This window comes from Anabrus simplex, chromosome 3, assembly GCF_040414725.1.
Source record: "Anabrus simplex isolate iqAnaSimp1 chromosome 3, ASM4041472v1, whole genome shotgun sequence".
NCBI classification, from domain to species: Eukaryota; Metazoa; Arthropoda; class Insecta; order Orthoptera; family Tettigoniidae; genus Anabrus; species Anabrus simplex.
In genome coordinates, this window is record NC_090267.1 from 3,805,863 (window position 1) to 3,829,474 (window position 23,612).

The 23,612-nt window shown below is 37.2% G+C and overlaps 1 protein-coding gene across 5 annotated transcripts in view; it reads left to right on the forward strand.

Annotated features, from left to right (window-relative positions):
- Positions 1–23,612, forward strand: part of LOC136866905 (gastrula zinc finger protein XlCGF46.1) — a 108,698-nt gene that overhangs the window by 24,128 nt on the left and 60,958 nt on the right. For 4 of the 5 annotated variants that reach the window (XR_011017951.1, XM_068226894.1, XM_067143999.2 and 1 more), the window contains 2 exons: positions 2,818–2,910; positions 17,251–17,331. Coding sequence is in view for 4 of the 5 variants with exons in the window: in XM_068226894.1 (XP_068082995.1) it covers positions 2,818–2,910; positions 17,251–17,331 (174 nt within the window). In the remaining variant the exon portion in view is untranslated. The remainder of the gene's footprint in view (positions 1–2,817; positions 2,911–17,250; positions 17,332–23,612) is intronic. The other variant, XM_068226893.1, reaches the window with a different exon arrangement.

Below are 23,612 nucleotides of genomic sequence, written 5' to 3' on the forward strand. Positions count from 1 at the left end.
TTGTACGCTCATACCATATAATCAGTACATAGTTCTGCAAAACTTTGTATTTCTGGTTGCCAATATATTGCACGTTGGTTCCTCAGTGTTATCAAGATCATTGGGAAAATTAAGCATGGAAGATGGCATCTTACCTCCCTGTAGAAGAGTCGCGACAATTGTGGAGGATCCAATCATGACAGGAATGTGTTGCCTGTACCGCCAAGAGCATCAGTGAGAAACACTTATCTACTGTTTGCTCCGATACCTCTTGGCAAATTGTATACTCTTTATTGTCAGTGTTGGCGTATTATGGAGAAAGATTTTTACCATGTTATTCCTGCCGTAGCTCATTTTACCAGGATATTCTGAAGTCAAGCATTTTACATTATCAGGAAGAGGAGAATTCATGACCTCTCACTGAGTTACTGTCTTCTGATTTTCAAACTTATTCATTTTCTGTTGTTATGTTCTGCGTTCCCATATATTTGTGGCAGGTGTTGGTTGTGTACAAAAGTCCTCAGCCATGCTTTACTTGTACTTGTCCCACATGTGATGGATCAACTGGAAAACAGCATATTACAGTAACTGTGAATAGCTGCCGCAGCTTTCATGGACTGCATAAAACAGATGGTTCTCTTGTGGTGCAGTCCCAATGAGACTCATCTTTCAGGAGAGCCAGATTTACAGTATGTCGGCACTTTGGCAGGTGGGATGAAGGATACCTTTTACAGTCCCGATGTCGGTAGAAGATGAGAAGTGTGCAATTGTTACCTCACATAGAAGCTTTCTGCTTTCATTGTGTGCACAGCTTACACCCTTCCAATAACATCCAAATGAATTACCACTGGGCACCTTTCATGAATTGGGAATGCAAGATTCAACCAAAGAGTTTCACATGGTCTGGTATTTCGGGACTTCATCATGATCATTTTGCAAAGCAGACGTAGCTTGGTCAGTATTGTTATTTTCATATTTGCAGATATACTTGATAGATTTTACACTAGTGCAATAATCAGATGTATTCAGATGGCTCTGGATAAAACGGGCGAATGTGGCAAATGGCTAATATTTCACTGACCTGTTGATTTAAGGCAGACCGAGCTCGATAGCTGCAGTCGCTTAAGTGTGGTCAGTATCCAATATTCGGGAGATAGTAGGTTCGAATCCCACTGTCGGCAGCCCTGAAAATGGTTTTCTGTGGTTTCCCATTTTCACACCAGGCAAATGCTGGGGCTGTACCTTAATTAAGGCCACGGCCGCTTCCTTCCCACTCCTAGCCCTTCCCTGTCCCATCGTCACCATAAGACCTATCTATGTCGGTGCGACGTAAAGCAACCAGCAAAAAAAAAAAAAATTAAGGCAGTGGGCCAATGACCTTTGATGTTAGGCCCCTTCAAACAACAAGCATCATCATCATCATCATCATCAATTTAAGGTAGTGTAAGAGATGAAGTCTAAACAGTACCTTTAGTGGATTATAAATGTGCAGTTTGGTTGAAATTAGTCAAGTAGTTTCCCAGTTATAAGTAATCAACACTGTGGGCATGCACTTATAGACTACGTCCGCTAAGGCATAGATGGTAAAAATCAAGTCTGTTTATAACAACTCCCTTATTAAGCTGCCTGGGCTCATGATCTGGATGTTAGGTCCCTTAAAAGTAGTCATTATCATTAAACCTCCTTGTGAATAAATGTACGTGAGAAAGATCTTTTAGAAGTAGGTTTCCATTAAGATTGATCATAGTTTTTTTGGGAGAGAGTAAAATCATTTCCTGTTTCTGTAAATCTCTGTCCATTCAGGGATTTTTGAATTGTGTGCACCCTAAACCTACAATACCTTTGAATAGACAGATTCTAAATATGAAGTCTGGAAAAATAAAAGGTTTGCAGTAGTTTTCCAGTTACAAGAAATCTGTTTTAAGCACACCTGCTTCTGGGTTATGTCAGCTTGGACTTGGCCTGTAAAACATTCCATTTATAATATCTCTCTGATTAATCCTCGTATTGAAAAAGTGTGCATAACAGGAAGGTTTAAGAAATATATTTTCATTGATGTTGTTATGGATATTTTGTGAGAGAGTAAAATAATTGTTTCAGTCTTTCTGTACAACCTCAGTCCATTCAGGGATTTTGAAATGGTGTGTACCCTAAAGCCTATCATAGGTGGATTCTAAATACAAAGTGTGGCTATAAGATATGCAGTAGGTTTCCAATTCTAAGAAATCAGCACTATATGAATTTGCTTTTGGGCTAAGTTCAGTAGGACTTTGCCAGTAAAACTTGACATTATAAAAGAATATTTCCCTTATTAATACTCCTCTCCAAAAAGTGTACACGGCAAATAAATTTTGGAAATAGATTTCTTTTAAGGTTGGCATATTTCCTTTGAGGTTGATCATGGATATTTTTTGGTAGATTGATGTCTTCTTATAAATCCTCAGTCACTTCAGGGATTTTGAAATGATATAGACTCTAAAAACTACCTTTGGATAGGTTGATTCTACATATGAAGTTTGGTTCATTTATGCTAGTAGTTTTTGAGTTATAAGTACTCAAGTACACCAAGGCAGAATTTTTTGCAGATGGTTATTATTTCACCTGGAAAGTGTACATATCAGAAAATTTCACCAATATACTCATTATGCAGACACACGGTTGTTACAATTTTATTTACATAGATTACTGGGATGGGAAGGAAGATTAGTAATTTATGATCTGTCAATAAACTTTGAATAAATCCCAGGAAGTTAATGAGTGTATTTTTCAGAGCTCAAATGTGTGAAATCAGTATGGTGGCACTACAATAGATTCATTGATAAATTTTCCTTTTCACAGGAAGATTATTATCTATCAGAAATGACATATTTGAAAGAAGAAAGCAAATCAGAGTTGTCAGAGCCAGGACCATCGCTGAAGAACACTTTCGAGGTAAACTGCATATGTGATGCATACCACACATCATCATGATAATTTTTCTGTTTTTTATGTTTTCTTACAGTTCTGAATATTCCAAAGAAATTTTCATCTCTGGCTGCAAAATTATGTGGTTTAGAGTATATCGAATACAATATTACCCACTTTTAGAGAATAAAGAGAAGTTAGGAATCTGCACAAATAAATATTTCATTTTAATTTTGGCATGTGGGCTTTGCATTGAATAACAGATGGTGCCACAGGCTAGAATGTGTTCTTACTTTTTCCGTTGTACTGAAACTTCTAGCAAACAACATGTGGCATTATACATTTGGCTGCGTGTCATTTATAGTTTAGTGAGCCCTTGTCTGGGAATGCTTGAAAAACAACTAATTGGTTTTCAAAGAAAGCCTCCTCTTTTATAGTGTACCATTGAAAAAATCATAATTCTTAAAAGATTGTCAGGTAACTTTTCCTCCAAATGCTGCAAGGTTTTCTGCTTGTTTCTGTGTGACTTTGACCCAGAGAAGAAGCTTGTATTGATCTTTGATACTGTAATAATAGTAATGTTGACAATAATAATAGATTACAATTATATTAACATGAAAGCTGATGATGTCACCAGAACTGGTGATGCAATGGAAACCTCAAAGTTCACACACAATTAAAAGGTTGTCCACTCTTCACTATACTAAATTAAGTTGCTTATCAGTAAAGCATGACATGTGAAACTAAATAGAGAATAAGTTCAGTAATGTTCATTAATCATTCTCTAAATCATTCCAAACATTTAAAATACAATAATAATGATAACTATAGACTACAATTCCAGTTCCACTAAGGCCATTGACTTCCCCACAGCATGACTAAATGAAACAAACCAGCTGGCATAGTGCCAAGAACTAGAGTTACCATACGTCCGTATTTATCAGGACATGCCCTTACTTTTAGCGTTTGTCCTGGCATTCATATTTATTTTTAATTATTTGCTGATTGTCTGTATTTTCATCTAATAATGTTGAAATGAACTTTTTCCAACTGGAAACCCATTTTCATAAACTTAGACTTGCTTATTTCATAACCTTTGACTTCAGCTGCAGCTTGAACTTTTTAAAATTCCTGTAGTCTTTGAATAGTATATTATCGTGGTCGAAGTCAATAGTCAAAGTTGGTGATAGCATACGGAAACAGAAGCTAAAGACCAATAATTTTCATCCATATTGCTACTTAGTTGTGCCACAATCCTTGTGATCTACTCTAAGATATCTGTTGTGATCTCTTGGTACGTTAAATGTATTATGGGGAAAAGAAAGTCTAAGTTCACTGCTGGATTGAACAAAAGATATAAATGCTTCAGAAGGGTCGCACCAACGAAGAAGCCATGTGTCTAGTATGTAAACCAGGAACATACGTTTCTGTGGCTAATCGTGGAGCTATGGATTTAGAAACATCACAACAGGCAAACACAAAGCTGACATTCAAAGTGCATCAACTTCAAATAATGTGTTGACATTTTTCAAAAAGAACACAACACTAAACGAAAATGTGACTGCTGCGGAGGGAGTTCTTGTGTACCACAATGCTGTTCATTATGGGAGCTACAAAACTATGGATTGTATGTCTAAGCTTCCATCTAAATTATCTCCTGATTCTGAAATGGGGAAAAATATTCACTGTGCTCGTACGAAGTCTGAGGCCATTGTCAATAATGTACTTGGACCTCATTGTATAGAAAGTGCTATTAAACAAGTCAAAGACAAATCATACATTAGTATTTGTTCGGATGGCAGCAATCATGGGAATATAAAACTGTTTCTTGTGCTCATGCAGTATTTCGACTGCAGGAATGGAGGTTTGCAAGACCTGCACAGTGTTAGTAATGAAAAAGCTGCAACAATCTCTTCAGTGGTGTCCTGCAACAAAATGGAATTTCACAGAAGTGTATTGCTTTTGGAGGAGATAACTGCAATACGAATTTTGGTGGCCTGAAAAGAAGAGGAGATAATAATGTACTTTCTAACCTCAAATCTCAGCTTAATGAAACCTTGATTGGAGTAGGCTGCCCAGCATAATTGTGTTTAACATGGAGTTGATTTATTGTTGATTGACGTTGAAAGCATTGTGTAAAAAGTGTTAAACTACTTTTCTACATTCACCATAAGGAATGAAGAGAAAAAAACTTTTTTGAATTTGTTGATATGAATTACAAATCCCTATTGAAGCGTACAAAGACTCGTTGGTTGTCACTTTTTTCAGCTGTTGAAAGGATACTTGAACTGTATCCAGCACTTAGGTCTTATTTTGTATCTGTGGATAACCCACCAACAATTTTGAACAAGTTTTTCACCAGTAAGTTAAGTATTTAATTTTTTGCCAGTCTTTAATGTCAGTCTGCCAAGAGAACATTCTTCATGTTGAAAAGGGAATAATTCCATTATTGAAGTGAAACAGGCACTTGAAGAAACTGTTGGCATTGTACAAGTTCATTTTTCAAATAATTTTGTTCCTATGAAAGTGAAAGAAATGATGAAAACTTTGAAGGAGGAAGGGTTGCAGGAAGACAGTGATTCCTTCATGAAAGAATTCCATGGTGTATATGGAAAATGGTTACAACCACTTGAAGAATTCAGTACTTTTAAATGGATGACCTTAACTTCAGATTTCTACTGGAATGACCTGAAGATACTGTTAAGTATCTTAGTGCTAAAGGTGTACACGTTGATGATGTTAGATTATTTGACCAATTTGTAAATCTTCAAAATTATGTTGATGTGCAAAAGCAGAATGGAAATTTCTTGAAGGAACCAGTCCATAAAAAATGGGCTGGTTTTGTAAATAGTTACATGTTCTTCCGAGCTAGTGAATTTGGCAGAAGTGTATTTTGCAATTCCTGCACATAATGCCAACTTAGAAATAATTTTTCTTTAATAAATGCACAGTGGACCAAAGAAAGAAATAGGTTAAGTGTTGATTCTGTGAAATGGTTGGTGTCAGTGAAATTTAACATGAATGCTTTACTTGTCACCAGTTTTATGACTGTTTAAAAGACAGTAAGCAGTTGCTCAATAAAATAAGTAGCTCTGATAAGTACAATCAACATGAATAAGGTGTCGGTGACATTCCTGCTTTCAAGACTTCACTTGTGGCCAAGCAATATGAATACGGTATGCTAGATAAATGGTTTTAACAAAACATCTAATTAATTTTAATGCTGTGTTGGTTTTGTTCTGCTTTTGAGCCATTGTCATCTGGTAACCCTACCAAGAACAGCATACCACACTCCTTGCTAAGTTGTAACATTTCAATAATTATCTAAATGGTGTGGGTTACTTTAGCCATGTCCTAGTTCAAAAACCATGGGCAACGGCTGAGTGGCCTTGTAAGAACCGAGATACAAGTTGGTATGGAATGGGAGTGGACAACTCGGACATATTCTCAGTCATGACCTTCGTTGCACTCAGGCGACTAGGACTGTGGAATCTACCGGTGGTCCCAAACCTTTTAGAGGAGAAATCCTCGTTGGAACTATATGTAAGTAGGGTAGCATCCTGCTTCAAAGAATTTCCACCAAGCATGCTCAGAATGTTTCAAGCAAACGGCAGATCTTTGGGAGTAACGGACTCCCACTTCCGTTTGACAGGTGAGGGTCTCCTTGGAAACAGCTTGGCAAACAAAATGGAATTCGATGGGAAGCTATCCATGTTAATGAGTCAGTAATGAGCGTGCATCTGGTAAGGGGAGATGGGAGGTGACAGGTGTTAAAAATACTGTTGCACACAACATAGTTTCTGTTAGGCATGTAAATGATGGAATGATGTTGGTAGATTTGGCAGTTGGAGGAGTTAGGAAGAGAATTGTCTCAGTGTATTCACCATGTGAGAGTGCAGGTTAGAAAGATGTTGACAAGTTTTATGAAGCATCAAGTGACAATGTACTGAGAGTCAGCAGCAAGGATAGGATAGTGCTGATGGGGGATTTCAATACGAGAGTTGAAAATAGAGCTGAAGGTGATGGGTAAATGTGGGGAAGCCCCAGTGTGATAATGGAATGTTGGCAGTGAGGGTTCACTTTGCACAACTGACAGTTTCCTGACTGACTGCTGCGCAGAGAATGGGCAGGACCCTAACTTAGTGACATCACTCATGGTCGGTACAGGTAAACTTGCTGTTCCGAAGGCCTTTCACCAAAATGGTGGACACCGTCACAATATGAAGACAAATGTAACAGTTTTTCACAATTCCATTTACGTTATTACTCAAATGAAAGAAGAAGAAGATTCTTTATATTAACACCTAGGTGCTTACCATGCCCCTCATCAACACAGCAGTTAAAACAGAGGACTGTTGTCTTTTGTATTACTCACAACCTGACTTTTGACCCCATTGACCATCATACCATCCATTGTCTGCTGTCCATCTCACAATATATTCAAGGTCTTTTTGCAGTTATCACATTTCCTATAATTTTTTTTATTATTCTATACTCTCGAACATTATCTGAAGAAAGCCTTAACTGTGCTTTCAGTTCCTTACTCGTATCGTGTATATGTCTTAGGGAATTTAAAGGTTCTGTGAAACTGCCTTTAAGAATTCCACTCTCAATCATTACAAGAGCAGATAATTCTTCACCTGCTCTAATTTTCTGTGTTCTATTTCCTAGAAATTTATCACAAATTCAAGCATCTTTGTGTCCAGTCAGATGCCTTTATTTTTGTCTGTATTCATATTTAAAGCTCAATTCTTTTATCGTTGCTCTATGTCACTCCGACACATATAATTATGATGGAGACGATGGGATAGGAAAGTACCAAGAGTGGGAAGGAAATGACTTTGGCCTTGATTAGGGTGCAGCCCCAGCATTTACTTAATGTGAAAATGGGAAACCAAGGAAAACCAACATGACTCAAACCACTCAGCGTTTGAACCCCACTGTCGGCAGCCCTGAAGATGGTTTTCTGTGGTTTCCATTTTCACACCTGGCAAATGCTGGGGTTGTACCTTAATTAAGGCCATGGCTGCTTCCTTCCCAGTCCTAGCCCATTCCTGTCCCATCGTTGCCGTAAGCCCTATCTGTGTTGGTGCAACGAAAAGCCAATAGCAAAAAAAGTGTAACACACAGCCACTTACTGGATTTGAGGCTGTATGACACCTTACCTTGTCAATATCACAAGCAGGTTTTCATCACATGTAGCATAAAAAACACAAGTCCAACACACATCCAGCATAAAGATTGTATTTTCTAACTTTGTAAAATTGTCAACTATTATTGTATATAGATATTTTCATAAGCTGTTTTCCAAGAAAAGAAGTTGGGAGTACACACCTGAACATATTTCAGTCACTTTAGAACTTAGGAGATTCTTCAAAATAACAGCATTTTTTGTAGAATTAGTGATTTTCATCGATAGTTTTCTTGGTTTCAGTAAGTTGTTCCTGGGTCTTACTCCTGGTGCAGTTGCTAAGCCCTTTGTCATTGCTACTAGGTGCATTATGAAACTGAGAAAATGAAAAGCTGTTTATTTTAATCAAGAAAAGCACAACACATGAGTGTGGTAGATCTCCATAAAAACACTCATCACCATAGAACATGCATTTTCTCGGCTACACCATCTTATGAGCTGATCGTTTGAAACTTCCTCATTGGATTATACCAACGAGTCTAATTTCAGCCTCCTCTAATTCCCTAGCTTGCAGATTCTCCTGAGAGATCCTGTCTCATTTTAGACAACCCTTCCAGAAACATGCTTATAGACTGCGGTAGCTTGAATGATATGTAGCATACCATGATGATTTTTTCTCTGTTACAGTGACAGAAATCACTGTATCACTTGCTTTGTGATGCTCTCTTCGTTATATGAAATGTTTGCTTTAGGCTAACCAAAAGGGGCCCTTCAAGAGGCCGCTAGTTGAGCAGCAGAACATCCACGTGATATACTGAACCTGGAATTGGTCAAGTTCATGATCTCATTCACACATTGTGATGAAACACGTACAAGTTCTCGGTGATTTGGATGAGTCAGACCATAGGAAAACAATACAAACTTTTAAGGAAATAGATTCCAAGCCACTTTTAAGCAACCTTGTTATGTCTTCCTTCAGCAGGGCTCACTTCACATACCTGCACACTCACATGATTGTGGGAATACCACCGTTGTATTTGCAACTTGACACACATCAAGAATAATTAAAGAACCACCTAATCGATACTTTATTTTTTGTGTTGGGCGAAATTAAATAAACATTATCACTCACAGAACATGTTTAGACCACTTAGTGGTCATCATCAGCTGTATAAGGAAACTTAGAGATGAAAAATATTGGACAATAAGCACAATCATTAATCTTAAGGTTGTGCCCGTTCGCATCTCGTAGACCATCTACAAAATGGCGGCGTAGGAAGGTATGGTCCATGCGATCTACTAAGGCAATGAACTTCTTATTAATACAGCATATAGGAGGCTATGTACGTCATGGAACGGACTGATTTGGAAGACACTGCAGAACAGTAGAGGCTCATTTTGAATTGTTTTTAAAAAAAATATAGCAGCGGAAGGATTGTTTAAGAATATACTCTAAAAATTGCATCCGCAGAAGTAAGACGAAAATACGAGCGAAGCTTCACTACTGAAGAATATTCTAAACTACTGAGGAGGATATTAACTATTTACAATCGGCGATAACATACGATTAAATAATTCACCGGCGTATGCTAAAAAAAAGGAGTTGAAACATTATAGAAATAAATAACTTGTGGTGAGATACATCTTACTTGGATCCGTGAGCAACCACTCTACGATTGAAGAAAAAGGGACTCACCATATTACAGAACTGATAATTTCATACGAGAAGATAGTTACCCCTGCGGTAGTAAACTTAATATCTATTTACGGAGAAATTATTCCAACCGAAGAAAACTTCGTCGTTTACAATATGTAATAGAAATATGGAATATATTATGACTGATTGCTCCGCAAAAGGAATTTTCTTCGTTGTCTGCAGATTCGAAATGATGACTGTCTGCTAAATCTACATGATGGACTGAACTGGGGATATGCACCGTCGAGCCAGAAGACCAGCTGATGATGATTGGACCGGCCAACCAGTGGACATGATGACGAGGATGAGCACCGGCCAGCCAAAAGACCGGACGATGAGGAGTGGATCGGCGAGCCATGTGACCAGCTGATGACCAGGAAGATGCTATCCAACCAGAGATCCAGATCCTATCGGAGGGTCTAACTACAACCGAGGATTGGAGCAACAACCAGACCAAACGTAGCAACTGACGAGCTAAGTCCATACATTTCTTTAGTAGAGTAGTTTCTTGTAATCTACACCCTCAATCTAACTCGGCATGTGCTGAATATTTGGTGATATTATGAATTAATTAAGAACGTGTGTGAAATATAAAGTGAAGTGTGAGATATTTAAGGCTATAAGATAAGATGGAAGTGTAGATTTAGAATTCTATTATGACATATACAGGCTACCGCACTTGCATACATACAGTAGAAACTGGCTTGGATAAAAGAAAGAAGTGTTACTTGTGAAGACCTAGTAGCAATGAGTCTAACTCGTGAAATTTCGATTAATCTCGCTTACTTGTACATAGATTATGTCACGAATTACCTGCGCGATACAGATGAATATTGTCAAGTTACGTATTCCTTTCTTCATAGAGGGCATTGAACTCAAACTGCTGTTTTTAAGATAAAGGTTATTAAATGCGTATTTTACAAGGCAATTCTAGAATGTTTAGCATATAGTTTTGGGTGTAATTGGCTATATGCATACGGCAATATGTATGCCGGTGTTATGTTAATGTATGTTGGAATGGCGTTGAAATGTGATTATTTATTGGAGCATATTGATGAATAGATGAAGTATAGAGGTTTGTTTATATTCTACGGAAAGAGTAAGAATTGCTATTCGCCAAGGAAACGTTGTGTTAGAATTACGAGGTGAGTTTCTGTGCCATATTGGAAAGAATATATCAAAGTGTGTACATCGCGCAGATGACCATTTTAAGGTAAGATTGACATGTATTATGGTAGAATTTTGTATCATGACAGTTGTATTTATGTCTGACATTGGTAAATGGCAGGTACCGAGTATATGAGAGTACTTTAATATACGGTTCACTAGGCTCATGATTTAGTATACATGTGATATTCTTTGGTGCGGTGACGTTACAGTATAATACGTAATAATTTCATTCTATACTGTCCATACGAGTTGAGTAGCTCGTATACATATGAGATATTGAAAAAGAGCAGTTTGCTAAAGCACATTGAGCCGTTGATAGAGGAGTGTGTGGGTTGGAAACTACTTGAATAGTTAGATAGATGTTTATTTCTTTTCATGCAGTAATGATTTCAATTGAAGTATTTTAAATATAAACAATATGATAATGGTTAGTTATAAGCCATATGTCGTAGGCTTTAGGGAGGTATTGTCTTAGCCCGTAAGTTGTTATTTGTGCGTACTCGAGATATGTGACCAAATAATCAGAGTTCAAATTTATGAATGGTAAAGTTGGAGAACACTTTTACGATTTAATACTCACGCAAGAGTTCGTTTGGAAAATACTTACGTGAAGATATGAGCAGATTTACATTTACAATCTGACTTTTTTCCATTTAATTTATTACGTTTCAAGTTAGCAAACCATTCATTTTTATCTCAGCGAGATGACTTAAATGTTGTGAGAATAATTTAAATAATTAGCGTGACAGTACTCACAACGAGTATTTTTATTGATACCGTGATTGCTCAGTGATCTCTTGAATATAATTGGAGAAAATCAATTACTTTTCGGAACATGGCTACGAATATTGAAGTAAATATTAATATGAATTTGAACATTAAATAAGAAAGAATGTAAATATTTTAAGGCTTAATTGTTTTATTTTTATTTGAGCCAGCGCTGACTCTAATCCTTCATGTTTAAATATTACTCAGATAATACTACCCAGATTTCACTTTATCTTACATTGAACATTGTTTATTCAATAAATAATCTTATATTTTTCTTTTAGTAAGTGACTGTGTCTTAATTTCTGTTTGGGTAACGGCTAGTTTGTAAGTTAGTTAATAGCTTTTGTAGATATAAGCAATTGATTAGTTTCACATATGGAAAGAGATTCCTTTTGAAGTTATCGGCCACAGGTTCTTACTTGTGCGTGTAGGTACTCCCGTGATGCGTATCCCAGCGGACTGATTCTCATCCGAAACCACGTAAAATAATTAACAATATAAAATCACAGATTTTATGAGCGGAAATTGGAATACCCTGAGAAGAAATCGAGCTACCGGGATAACTTGGCACTGACCGCCGTATAGGCGGGTGCAAGGTTATGGAGAAATATTTGCTGTGTTGATTGTTTGACTGGTAAAAGTTCTTTGGTATCTTCTCAGTTAAAAATTGCAGTCATCTGGTTAGGGCAGCTTGCCTCACGTTATGTATCATATCTTGGAAAGATGTTTAATCTGCGCTGCCTTGGGGATCTGTCTTTGTGCACAACCTAGTGTAATAGCGATGTGATATGGTTTGATTGTTCGTGCAATCCATAGGAGAAAAGGGAAGTGGAGTTGTGTCGTTATCTAGTACGTCACGTGAGGGGGTAGGGAGACTTAGCTGTGCTTCCGCGACATCGTGCTTGATTATTTCACTTGTTCGTCTTACTTGTCTTCTGTCAATCCATTTCACATATTTACTGATGTGCTCGTGTAAGAGGTGTTTTGCTCACTCATTTCATTAAGATTCCGCTCCCCGTTCTCTAATTTATCAAGAAGAATGTAGATGTTTTCTAGGTTGTTCATTAGCGTTCCTTTATTGATCCTATTATGATTTGAAGGTCCAACGCAAAAAATAAAGTATCGATTAGGTGGTTAATTATTCTTGTAGACATCAAGGAGGCGTTAAACCACAATGTTATTTGTAGCTGATTGAGAGGTTGTGATTTCTGAAATAGAAGGAAGGTACTTTGTTTTCTAATAATTACACTTTTGACAACAATAGTTCAAAAACTTCATTTTTACATTCTAACATTTTCATTACATATTTTATTCTGTCGATTTGCTCAAATAATGTTATGGAACCTGTTGCATTAGCCTAAAATTTAAAACCTCAGTTTCTCTCCATGTGTAAAAGTGGCATGCCTGGGGCATTTTCTGCCCAGTCTTCACTACTGTGTTGATGGGGTGATAGTATCTCATGGGGAAGTACCTAGGTGTTAATATAAGGAACGATTTTCACCAGAGTAACAGAGGTGCCAGCTATTACGGATTGTCCGTAATGATTACGATATTACGTTTGAAGGGGGAAATTATTACAGAAAAGCAACATTGTCACGATAAAAATTAATTTCTACAAAAAAAAGGAAAGAATTAAAAGATGTTCAATCCCTTAGAGCATTGCTGGTCAACCCTCCTCGTTTCAATGTTTGTAAGTTGGCAACTAAATATATTTGGCAGTTATTTGGTCATCATTTCCTTGTGTTTCCTGCAAGCGTTGTGAGATCACGGCCAGCTACATAGATATACGCTGCTCTCTTAGCTAGAATGACGCGGAAATGGCGTGTGAAGTCGGCCGTGAGGTAAGCTCTACTCCTTGCTTTGCTGTTCTCCAGTGCACGCCTGCCTTTTGTGTGCGTATAATGAGTGGTATATTTAGCGCGTTTCAGTTCTACTTATCCTAGTCGATGATTCGAAAAGAAGTGATTGGTTTTGTAAAATGAAGCGGAGCAATTGTCAAATTGCATCTTCTTCTAAGAAGACAGCAGTGTTGCAGTAATATCAAGACGGTTACACAAAGGAATGGCCATGCCCGGCTTCACGTGTTAGTGAAATCATGTGTTCTGCAGTGTGTGCTCATGTGGTTTCCCTGTGGCTCACGGTGGACGAGATGATTGCAGAAGACGCATAGAATCCAAGAAACATCACACATACGGTGAATCAAAATTACAAAACCAGTCTGTTTCATCGTTCTTTGTAAAAAGTAATGAAACTGCGGTGACATGCCGAAATGCTGTTCACATCATTTCTTTTTGGAGCATAATATTCCATTATCAATTTCAGACTACGCTGGAAATATGTTTAGATAAATATTTCCTGACTCTAATATATCTCAGAAATATGGTTGTCTGAGAACTAAAACCTCTGCTTTAGTTCAATACACGCCATCTGAGGCAAAAAAGGAAATAAGTGAACTATTGCAAATAACGCCCTTTTCTTTCGCTACTGAAGGTAGTACGGATTCAAATGCTCAGAGAGGCCAAAGATCAACTCTATTGTCATTGTTAGAGAGTACACTTCTCCTACAAGATGCTCCAGCCATACCATCTTCTTACGAGGAAACTTACTGGTCTTTTAACTGACCTATTGGTCAGATTTGTTCAGCCATGTTCTGTTCAGTCAGAATCTACCTCCCTTTTGAGCGTTGAATTCATGAGGTGGAAATACCAGAAAGCCAATGAGGACTTGGTAATCGGAGCAAAAGCTAGAGCATACTTGAAAGATAATGACTGTGATGAAGAGATGTTTTATAATTCTCTAAGAGGGTTTTATATGGAGGCTTGCAGTTACATTATCAGGAAATTTCCCCTTGATGAAGAATTTCTTCTACATTGCCAAAGTTGTAGACATCTCTTTCAGAATGAAGGTTTCCTATTCATCTCTTGAATATTTTGTTTGAAGATTCCCAACTTTGGTCAAGGAAAGTGAACATGGGAAACTTGAACAGGAATTTGCAGTTTACGAGTGTGATACCTTTCCTGAATATATTGCACATAGACCTAACATTGATGTGAATTGGGCGCAATATTGCAGAGCTTAAAAATGAAAGTGGACAAATTGAGTATAAAACCTTAAGTAATGTTGTATTCGCAGTACTAAGTGTACCTCGTAGTAACTCTCCCACAGAAAGACTTTTCATTGTTAGGAAAAGTCAGACAGAGTTCAGGCCTACATTAAGTACATCTACACTGGAATCGCCTATGGTTCTGAAGACAAAAATGTCATCTCAGGGGTGAGTATATTTCAAGAAAAACTTCATTGAAAAGCAGCTGCTGGGTGTGAAACAAGCTAAAAAGAATTTTTTATCGCAGAACTAACAGGTAATGAGCAAATTTTATTGTGTAATACGATATATATTAGAATAGATTCCTGTAGTAAAGGGCAAACGGTGTGCTTTGGATTTGACTCATAAACGTTTTGACAGGGGGGGAGGTAAAAATGGGATTACTATAACCAGCTTCAAAGGTTGGCACCTCTTAAGTAACCATATTCATGGGGTTGTTAAAAAAGGTTACAGAACTCTTCACCTGCTTATGAGGTCATTTAGGGGTTGTAATATAAAGTTTGAGAGTGAAAGTAGTGATTGTGACATTGATGTTGCTTTTGATACATGGGAAAATATCAGCTGTAATGTTATTGATGGTGGGTTTGTGGGAGAAGACATGGATAATTATAGAGGGCAAAGGGAAGTGTTTATGGCAGATTATGGGTCTCAGAATGCTGCAAAGAACTGCTTATATCCGTTGTGAAATTTTCACTTGTTTTGTAGTGTCAATTTTGTAAAGATGATATTAGAATATGCAGATATTTATGCTCAACATCATATGCGGTCACACGGTATGTTATTTCCGTTCTGATTGAGGGTAAATTAATGTTTGCCAGTTACTGTGGAGGAAATGTATGTACTGTACTGTATGTTAATGAGCATAGTACAGAACTAAGGTGTTATTATTGAAAAAAGAAAAAACAAGCAGGTTCTAGCTACTTGGTTCCTCCGTATCTCTTGTTCGATTTGAAAGCATCAGAAGATTTCTCCTTTCCTCTGACCTTTGGTATTTCCACCAAATTATCCCCTTTGTGTGTTTATGCGCTAATAAAAAACAGAACATTTTGATAAAATTAATTGAACTGCTTGTAATTTATGCCCGATTAACTAAAAGCCTGCACTCATAATACGCTTGGAGCTATACTCCTCCCGCGACACAGGGTAGCCAGGTAGCGAAGTTGTCCCATGCTGAGAGGTTAAAATAGGGTGGGTCTTTACCATTCCTTACCACATATAAAGGTGTAAACCTGTTTTCATATTCCTCAATAATTGCTTTAAACCCATCGCAGAGTCTGTTTACTTTTTTATTTACCGTTTTCCACCGATCATAGTTACTTTTGAAAATTGCCTCATGCCTGTTTTATCAGCCATATGCTACTGCCTCATAGTCCTAATTTTAATACATTCCTTTCTTTCACACTTAGTTTTAACTATGAAAAAAAACAGCTTCATGATCACTAATGCCATTTACTACTTCAGTTCCCTATAGAGCTCATCTGGTTTTACCAGCACCTTCTCCAGGATATTCTTCCCTCTTGTTGGTTCCATCACTTTCTGAATCTGCTGTCCTTCCGATATTAACTTATTTGCCGTTTGTTGGTCCTACATCCTGTCATTTGCATTACCTTCCCCATTGACATTTGGTAAATTCAGATCTCCTGCTACAGTCACATTCCTTTCCATTTCGTTTTCCACGTAGCTGATTCTGAATTAGCGTCCCAGTCTGTACACTCCAAAGACATCAAGTTGCCTATTATCTTTAGAAATGAGCCTTACACCTAGAATTTCATGTTTGTCATCTTTTCCATAGCTTACCAATTCTTTTATCACAAGAATTAATACTCCTCCTACCATTCCTATCTCTACAATACGCAGTCTAGTTCTGTGAGAAAATGTCTGCATCCATTATATCATTTCTCAGCCATGACTCAACTGCTATCACAATATCTGGTAAGTATATATCTATTAAATTACTTAATTTTATTCCTTTCCTTACAATACTTCTACAGTTCAACACTAACATTTTTATGCCATTCCTACTTGACTTCCATATCACTGCTCTAGACCACACCGTTTCCCTGAACGTACCTCCCTATAACCCTTCCATACACATTTCCTATCTTATACGTACCACTGTGGTTTAAGTGAAGGCCATCAGAGCGCAGATCTCTTTTACAGTTGACCGAATATGTAGTCAAAACAAACCCTCCTCCTTTACCTGGGCTTGGGGCTGGCAACATCAACCACCGAACTGCTCAGTCCATCCAGTGACTGATGCAGCTGAGTTCAAAGAATGTCTGGTGTTATTGTGTAATGATGGCTACTCACAGAGGGAAGCCTAGAATGTCTGTTGCTATTGTGTAAGAATGGCTGTTCCTGGAAGGAGCCCCATAATTCGCCATTCATATGAGAGATCATTATCAAGTCTTGGTGTCCATGTAGAAGGTATCTCTTCTTATGATTGACTATGAGATGTGTCTGAAGACTGGGCCTAATATATTAACTTTCCTGCAGGAACATTTTAAACTTGATTCAACAATGGAATGTTTAAAAGAAGAAACCAAACCAGAGTGGACGAAGACAGGACTAACCGAGGTAAGTACATTTGAATTAATCTATCATACTGATAAACCTTTCATTGACAGTGGAAATTGTGAGGAAACTACTGAATATGTTTCAGTAAATGACCCCTTTTTTCAGACATACAATTTTAAGGTCCTTAAAACAATATTAATTTGCCAATTTTCCTGCCCCGTATTTATATTTTTCAAGTAGTTCCACTGGGTACTGTATGGTGTGTGGTATAGTCCAGGTGTTCTCTGTTATGTAGCGTTGGGCAACTTGTTTCGTTGTTTCTGTGGCTGTACCAGGAAAATTTCCGGTTTCAACCTTGCGTGATATATGGCTTTGAATTGGTGGGTAATACTTTGTCTTTATGCTGATGTACCTGTGCTTTGCTACGGAAGTCTAGGTTAGTGTACACCTTATGAGCAAGGTAGATCTTATCGTTATCCTGGAAACGTGATGAGGAAGTCACCAAACGTCTTTTTTTATGTGAACACTCTGATAGAGAATTTTCATTGTAATGGCTGGCCCTCTTGCCTACCATCAGTCACAATCAGGTTGGGGAATTTTTGTTATAGTGGCACACTCTCACTCTCCATCTGCCTTTTTACATCCTAAGAAAGACTGCCTTAGTGGTTTTCCCAACTGAAATCAACAGAGGTCTTTACAGTGATGCCAGTAGGAATGTCGCAATTAAAAGCAATGCTATCATAAGAAATTCTTTATGTAATGGAAAACCACACATTTTGTCACATGTAATGAACAATAATTCCCTGCCGATCTAACAGCCCAAAGTTCCAGAGCTGGAATGACCAGGCCGCAGACAGCCATGGCCCTGAACACACTTTTATTTTTAGCGGGAGGAAGGGGTTGAGGTAAAAATGATGCCCTTTTACTCATCTGTATCCTAGGAGTACCCAATGAGTTGGAAAATCTCAATTCACTACACTGACGGGGAAAATCTATCTGACTTGGAGGCGAATTTTTCCTCCAAGCCAGAGCTGAAACTCCTTCTTAGCTGCTAATTTGGAATAAACGAATATAGAATTTAATAAAAGTGAAGATGAAGAAGCTCTTCTTAAGAAACAGTTCATTTCAGGGGAGAATTTATTGGCTCTAATTTGGAATAGATCGAAATTGTAATTCTACACCAGGTCATAAGTGAGCCTCTGCCATTATTCCATTAATTGTGCACACTGATCAGTCCAATCAATCTGTCAGAGTAGGGATCGAATAGCTGAAATACTATGATGAACCAGTTTGTTACATTGCAGCAGTACTAGAAAATTATGAACCAGAAGAATAGTATGCTAGAGAAGAAAGCTATCTAACTCCCCTGCTATTTCCTGTCAATATACAAGCAGACTGTTCTACTCAGTACGCAGCACTAATCCCATCTATCGGAGATGGGTGGCAGCATAAGAGACAAACAACATCACAACAAACAATGGTCATCGTACGGTTATTGTTCATCAATTTTATGAGGTTTCGATATTGTAGGCCTTCACATTTAGTTTTCTTCTGACTCTGATACCATTCTTATCATAGTCGGTATGATAAAACTGAATAAAACATAAATGATTGGAAATAGTGTTCTCTATAAATTCTGTTGTGTAGTACTTTTTGATAGGAGCAATAACATAGGTATTTAAAAATTACATTTTAGGCACCTTCCCCTATATTACCATTTTGTCCAGAGTGAATAAAATTGTTTATAACTTAGACTGTAGTTTCCTATTCCCCAACTCTGTATACCAATTTTAATTAAATTCTGTTTACCCATTTTCTCATGGCTTGGCGTTGATATGGACGTAGCGACAAAAATACAAATTCCTGAATATCTCTTGTTAACATAGCCGGTACAGTAAAAATGTATAAATGAGGCAAGTTGGCCATGCAAATAGAGGCACGCAGTTGTGAGCTTGAATCCGGGAGATAGTGGGTTCAAACCCTACTGTCAGCGGCCCTGAAGATGGTTTTCTGTGGTTTCCCATTTTTACACCAGGCAAACGCTGGGGTTGTACCTTAATGAAGGCCCGGGTGCTTCCCACACCTAGGCCTTTCCTCTATCCTGTCATCACCATTATTATTATTATTATTATTATTATTATTTTTATTATTATTAAGTGTATACAAAACAAAAACCTATGTCGGCGTGATATAAAGTAAATAGTAAAAAAAATGTATTAGACATAAATTATCAGAAATTTAATTCCATTTAACTTTAGTTATGCAGTATTTATTGATAGGACCACTAATAACATAAATATTTGAGAATTAAATTTTAGGCCTTCCCCTATACTACCATTTTGCTCAGCATGAATAATATGATTCATAGCCTAGATTGTAGTGGCTTATTGCTGAACTTTACATATAGTAGTCTCTGTGTAAGGACATACCCTAAGGGTGCAACCTTACCCTTTCTCCTCTGTAATATTAAGGTATTGATTTATAGTTACTTTTCTTGTTGGGTCTCTTTCAGTGTCAGTAACCATACAGTTTAGGGACCCTACTTGCCGATACAACGTCTTACATTTACCGTTAATCTGGCACATTGGCAACGTTCAGTCGCAGTTCTACCGTGAATTATATATTACCACTGTATTACTGTTAAACTCCCTAGCGATACATTTGCGAGAATATTTAAAGCACATTTCCTTTTTTTGTGGGATTGTAAATCTATTTGGCTAATACCAGGTAAGGAGAATTGTGGTATGTTCGGATAATGCATTTAATAACATAGTTTGTGTGAAATGATGAACACATCATTTTATTAATTACGTTTCCATTTCGTCCCATACTTATGTACAAAATTTGAATGGGAATGTTTAAGAAGGAAGAAAAATCTGCAAGAACTCCTCCGAAAAGGAAAGCAATGTTACGTCCTTTACAAAAATCAATTCAGAGATTGCTACGAGGTATTGAAAAAGGAAGACGACGAGTTATCACTCGTAGTGATATGGACCTTATGACAAGTGTTTCACAATTAATTGGGGGTAAGTGTTCACTTAAATTTTAATTTTGTTTCTATGATAAGATTCTGACAGTGAGAAGCAATTGAAATGGAAAATATTTCGTTATGAACCTAACCTAACCTAAACATGTCTGGTCTCGACGTCAGTACGGTTTACAGACCCAGCCTTCATGTATTCTTATTGCCTTACGGCATATGTGTATGTAATATATTTGCTCGTGTGTATTATTACAACGTGGTTTCATTTCAGATTTCTAATCTGTTTACTAGGTAATATCTGCCACCTGGACGACTGTCCTAAATGCAGATCAGTGATGATTGATTCAAATCGCCTGCCTTGATGTAGGAAGTGGCATTTTAACCTACAGCTTCAATCTGCATTTAGGGCAGTGGCAGATTTCCCATCTGTTGTTTCACTGCGTTCTATCAGTGGTTCTTGAATTTGACTTCACCACTGTTAAGGGGTCTGTTGGTTATGAAAAAGACGTGTAGTTATTCAGTTTAGGCCAACGATTAACTTTAGAGATGCACTTCAATTATAACTTCTCCGGTGTATGTTCATGTAATATTACTGGATATTGGTATCAGCAAATTACTTGTACTATAGGCCTATTTATTAGGTTCATTCTGCATTGACAATCTGCACCTGAATCAGTATATAACTGACTATTGCACACCTTCTAAGCTTCCTATCTCTTAATGCTTGATATAGGTTTGGTATTCGTAACAGTTACATTTCTTCTAAAGTATTAAACATTAGTGTTTATAGTAATATCATTAATACAAGTGATCATGGACTTCTAGTCTAGATATACCATATTGATGTTAAACCACTATCAATATACTAGATATACTAATACATGATAAATTTTAGCAAAGACTAGTGTAAGTAGCAATTCATTAACTTCATCATCAGGTGACTGTTGCATTGTAATTGCTTTCACTTAAAATCAGACATCTTTTTCAATCATTCAACAAAAATAACAATTTTTGTCTGTTAATATCCCTGTAGAAGGTGGCTCCATATTTTTAGGGAAAAAAGACATAACTTCATGCAGAAACTCAAAATTCTTACAGGTGCTGATTTGATATTTGCCACAGATTTGAAGAGAAGTCAAGATTATCATGGTGCTAACAGTGAGAAATCTCAGATGTGGGTGGAAACACAATTAATCATAAGATTAAGAAATATAGGACCCTGTGTTTTGTGATGGATAATGTAGCATACCATTGTAAGCTTGTGGAGCATCAACCGACAATGAAATGGAGGAAGGATGAATTAGTGGTAATTATAATAGACTGAATATTTTCTACTACTGAATTATATTTAATGTTGTTACGGAATTTTATTTTTATTTTTCCTTTAATTTATAGTCATGGTGGGGCAAAATTAGGGTGGCTCCACCACAAAACTCAACAAAAGATGAGCTACAAAAGATGTGTCATATGAATCAAAGTCACTTAAAGAGGTACAGTAGCAACTAAACATAACTTTAGGTAGGCTAATGTTGTTTACTTTCATGTATGCATAAAAATATTTCTTCTTTTTTTTAACCAGGTATATTGTTGATGAGATTCTGCACAATGAAGGCCATGCTATGAATCAGAAGAGGAAAAAGAAGAAAGCTGAGAAGTTAGCTGTACTGCTGTAAGAGCTATTCCATGATATTAAGGGTTTTCCAACTTTGCTGGGAAGTAATACATTTCTAATTGCCCTGTCCTTTTGGATATAACAGTGTTACATTTGAAAATTGTAGGGAAGGAGAACAAGATATATTTAAACTTTGAGAGACACTGAATATTCTAGGTATCTGGTCCTGTCTGTGTGCTCTGATCAAAATTTATCACGTTATTATGCATGCGTCTAGTTTTTTTTTGTACAAGTTGCTTTACGTCACACCAACACAAATAGGTTTTATGGTATGATGTGACAGGAAAGGGCTAGGAGTGGGAAGGAAGTGGCTGTGCCTTAATTAAGGTACAGCCCCAGCATTTTCCTGGTATAAAAATGGGAAACCACGGAAAGCCACTTTCAGGGCTGCCGACATTGGGGTTCGAACCCACTATCTAGCAAATAGTGGATACTGGCCGCACTTAAGCAACTGCAGCTATCGAGCTCGGTGCATCTAGAATGGTGGTGCTTGGATCGCCCGATAGATAAATTTACAACTACACCATCAATACTGCGTAACTAACTCGTTCCTTACAAACTTCAGTGCTTTTATCAAATCGAATCTGCATTTAGGGCAGTCGCCCACATGGCAGATTCCCTATCTGTAGTCCAATTGCACTCATTTTTGCCAGTAGTCTCCCATGATCCACCCTATCAAATGCTTTAGGCAGGTCAATCACAATACAGTCCATTTGACCTCCTCAATCCAAGATATCTGCTATATCTTGCTGGAATCTTACAAGTTGAGCTTCAATAGAATAATCTTTCCTACACCCGAACTGCCTTCTATCGAACCAGTTATTAATTTCGCAAACATGTCTAATATAATCAGAAAGAATGCCTTCCCAAAGCTTACATGCAACACATATCAAACTTACGGGCCTGTAATTTTCAGCTTTATGTCCATCACCCTTACCTTTATACACAGGGGCTACTATAACAACTCTCCATTCATTTGGTATAGCTCCTTCATGCAAACTGATCAAATAAGTACTTCAGATATGGTACTATACCCCAACCCCTTGTCTTTAGCATATCTCCCAAAACCTTATCAATTCCAGCTGCTTTTCTAGTTTTCAAATTTTGTATCTTACTGTAAATGTCATTGTTTTCATATGTAAATTTTAATACTTCTTTAGTATTAGTCACCTCCTCTAAACCAATAGAGTCTAGTCAAAAAATACCATTATAAAAATATACAGCATCCATTACATATTTTATATGTATAAAAATACACTGAGGTGTTAAATTGAGATCTGTCGTTAATGGACTATAGTTGAAAAATCTTAATATTGTATGTAGTAACACATTAAGTATAGGTTAGTGTTTGTTAACCCATTGAACTGCAATTTTTCTTGAAAATAAATATACAGTAATTGCAATTTAATCTGACTTAAAAGAGATCACTTTTGCTACAGCAAGTTAACACACTGAAACACAGTTCACATTCTAACAATAGTTCAACACAGTGTGTTAGATCTTAAAACACTCATATACATGCAGTGCCACCTTACAGTTATCACATCCATAGCGGGATTCACCCCTGTTCTTTCCCTTGGGATTTTTTCCTCTGGAGTCATAGCAGACCTCGCAAGAAAAGCCACAGTGAGAAGATGAAGAGATTTTGGGAGAAGGAAAAGTCAACGACATCAGCTAAATAAGTTT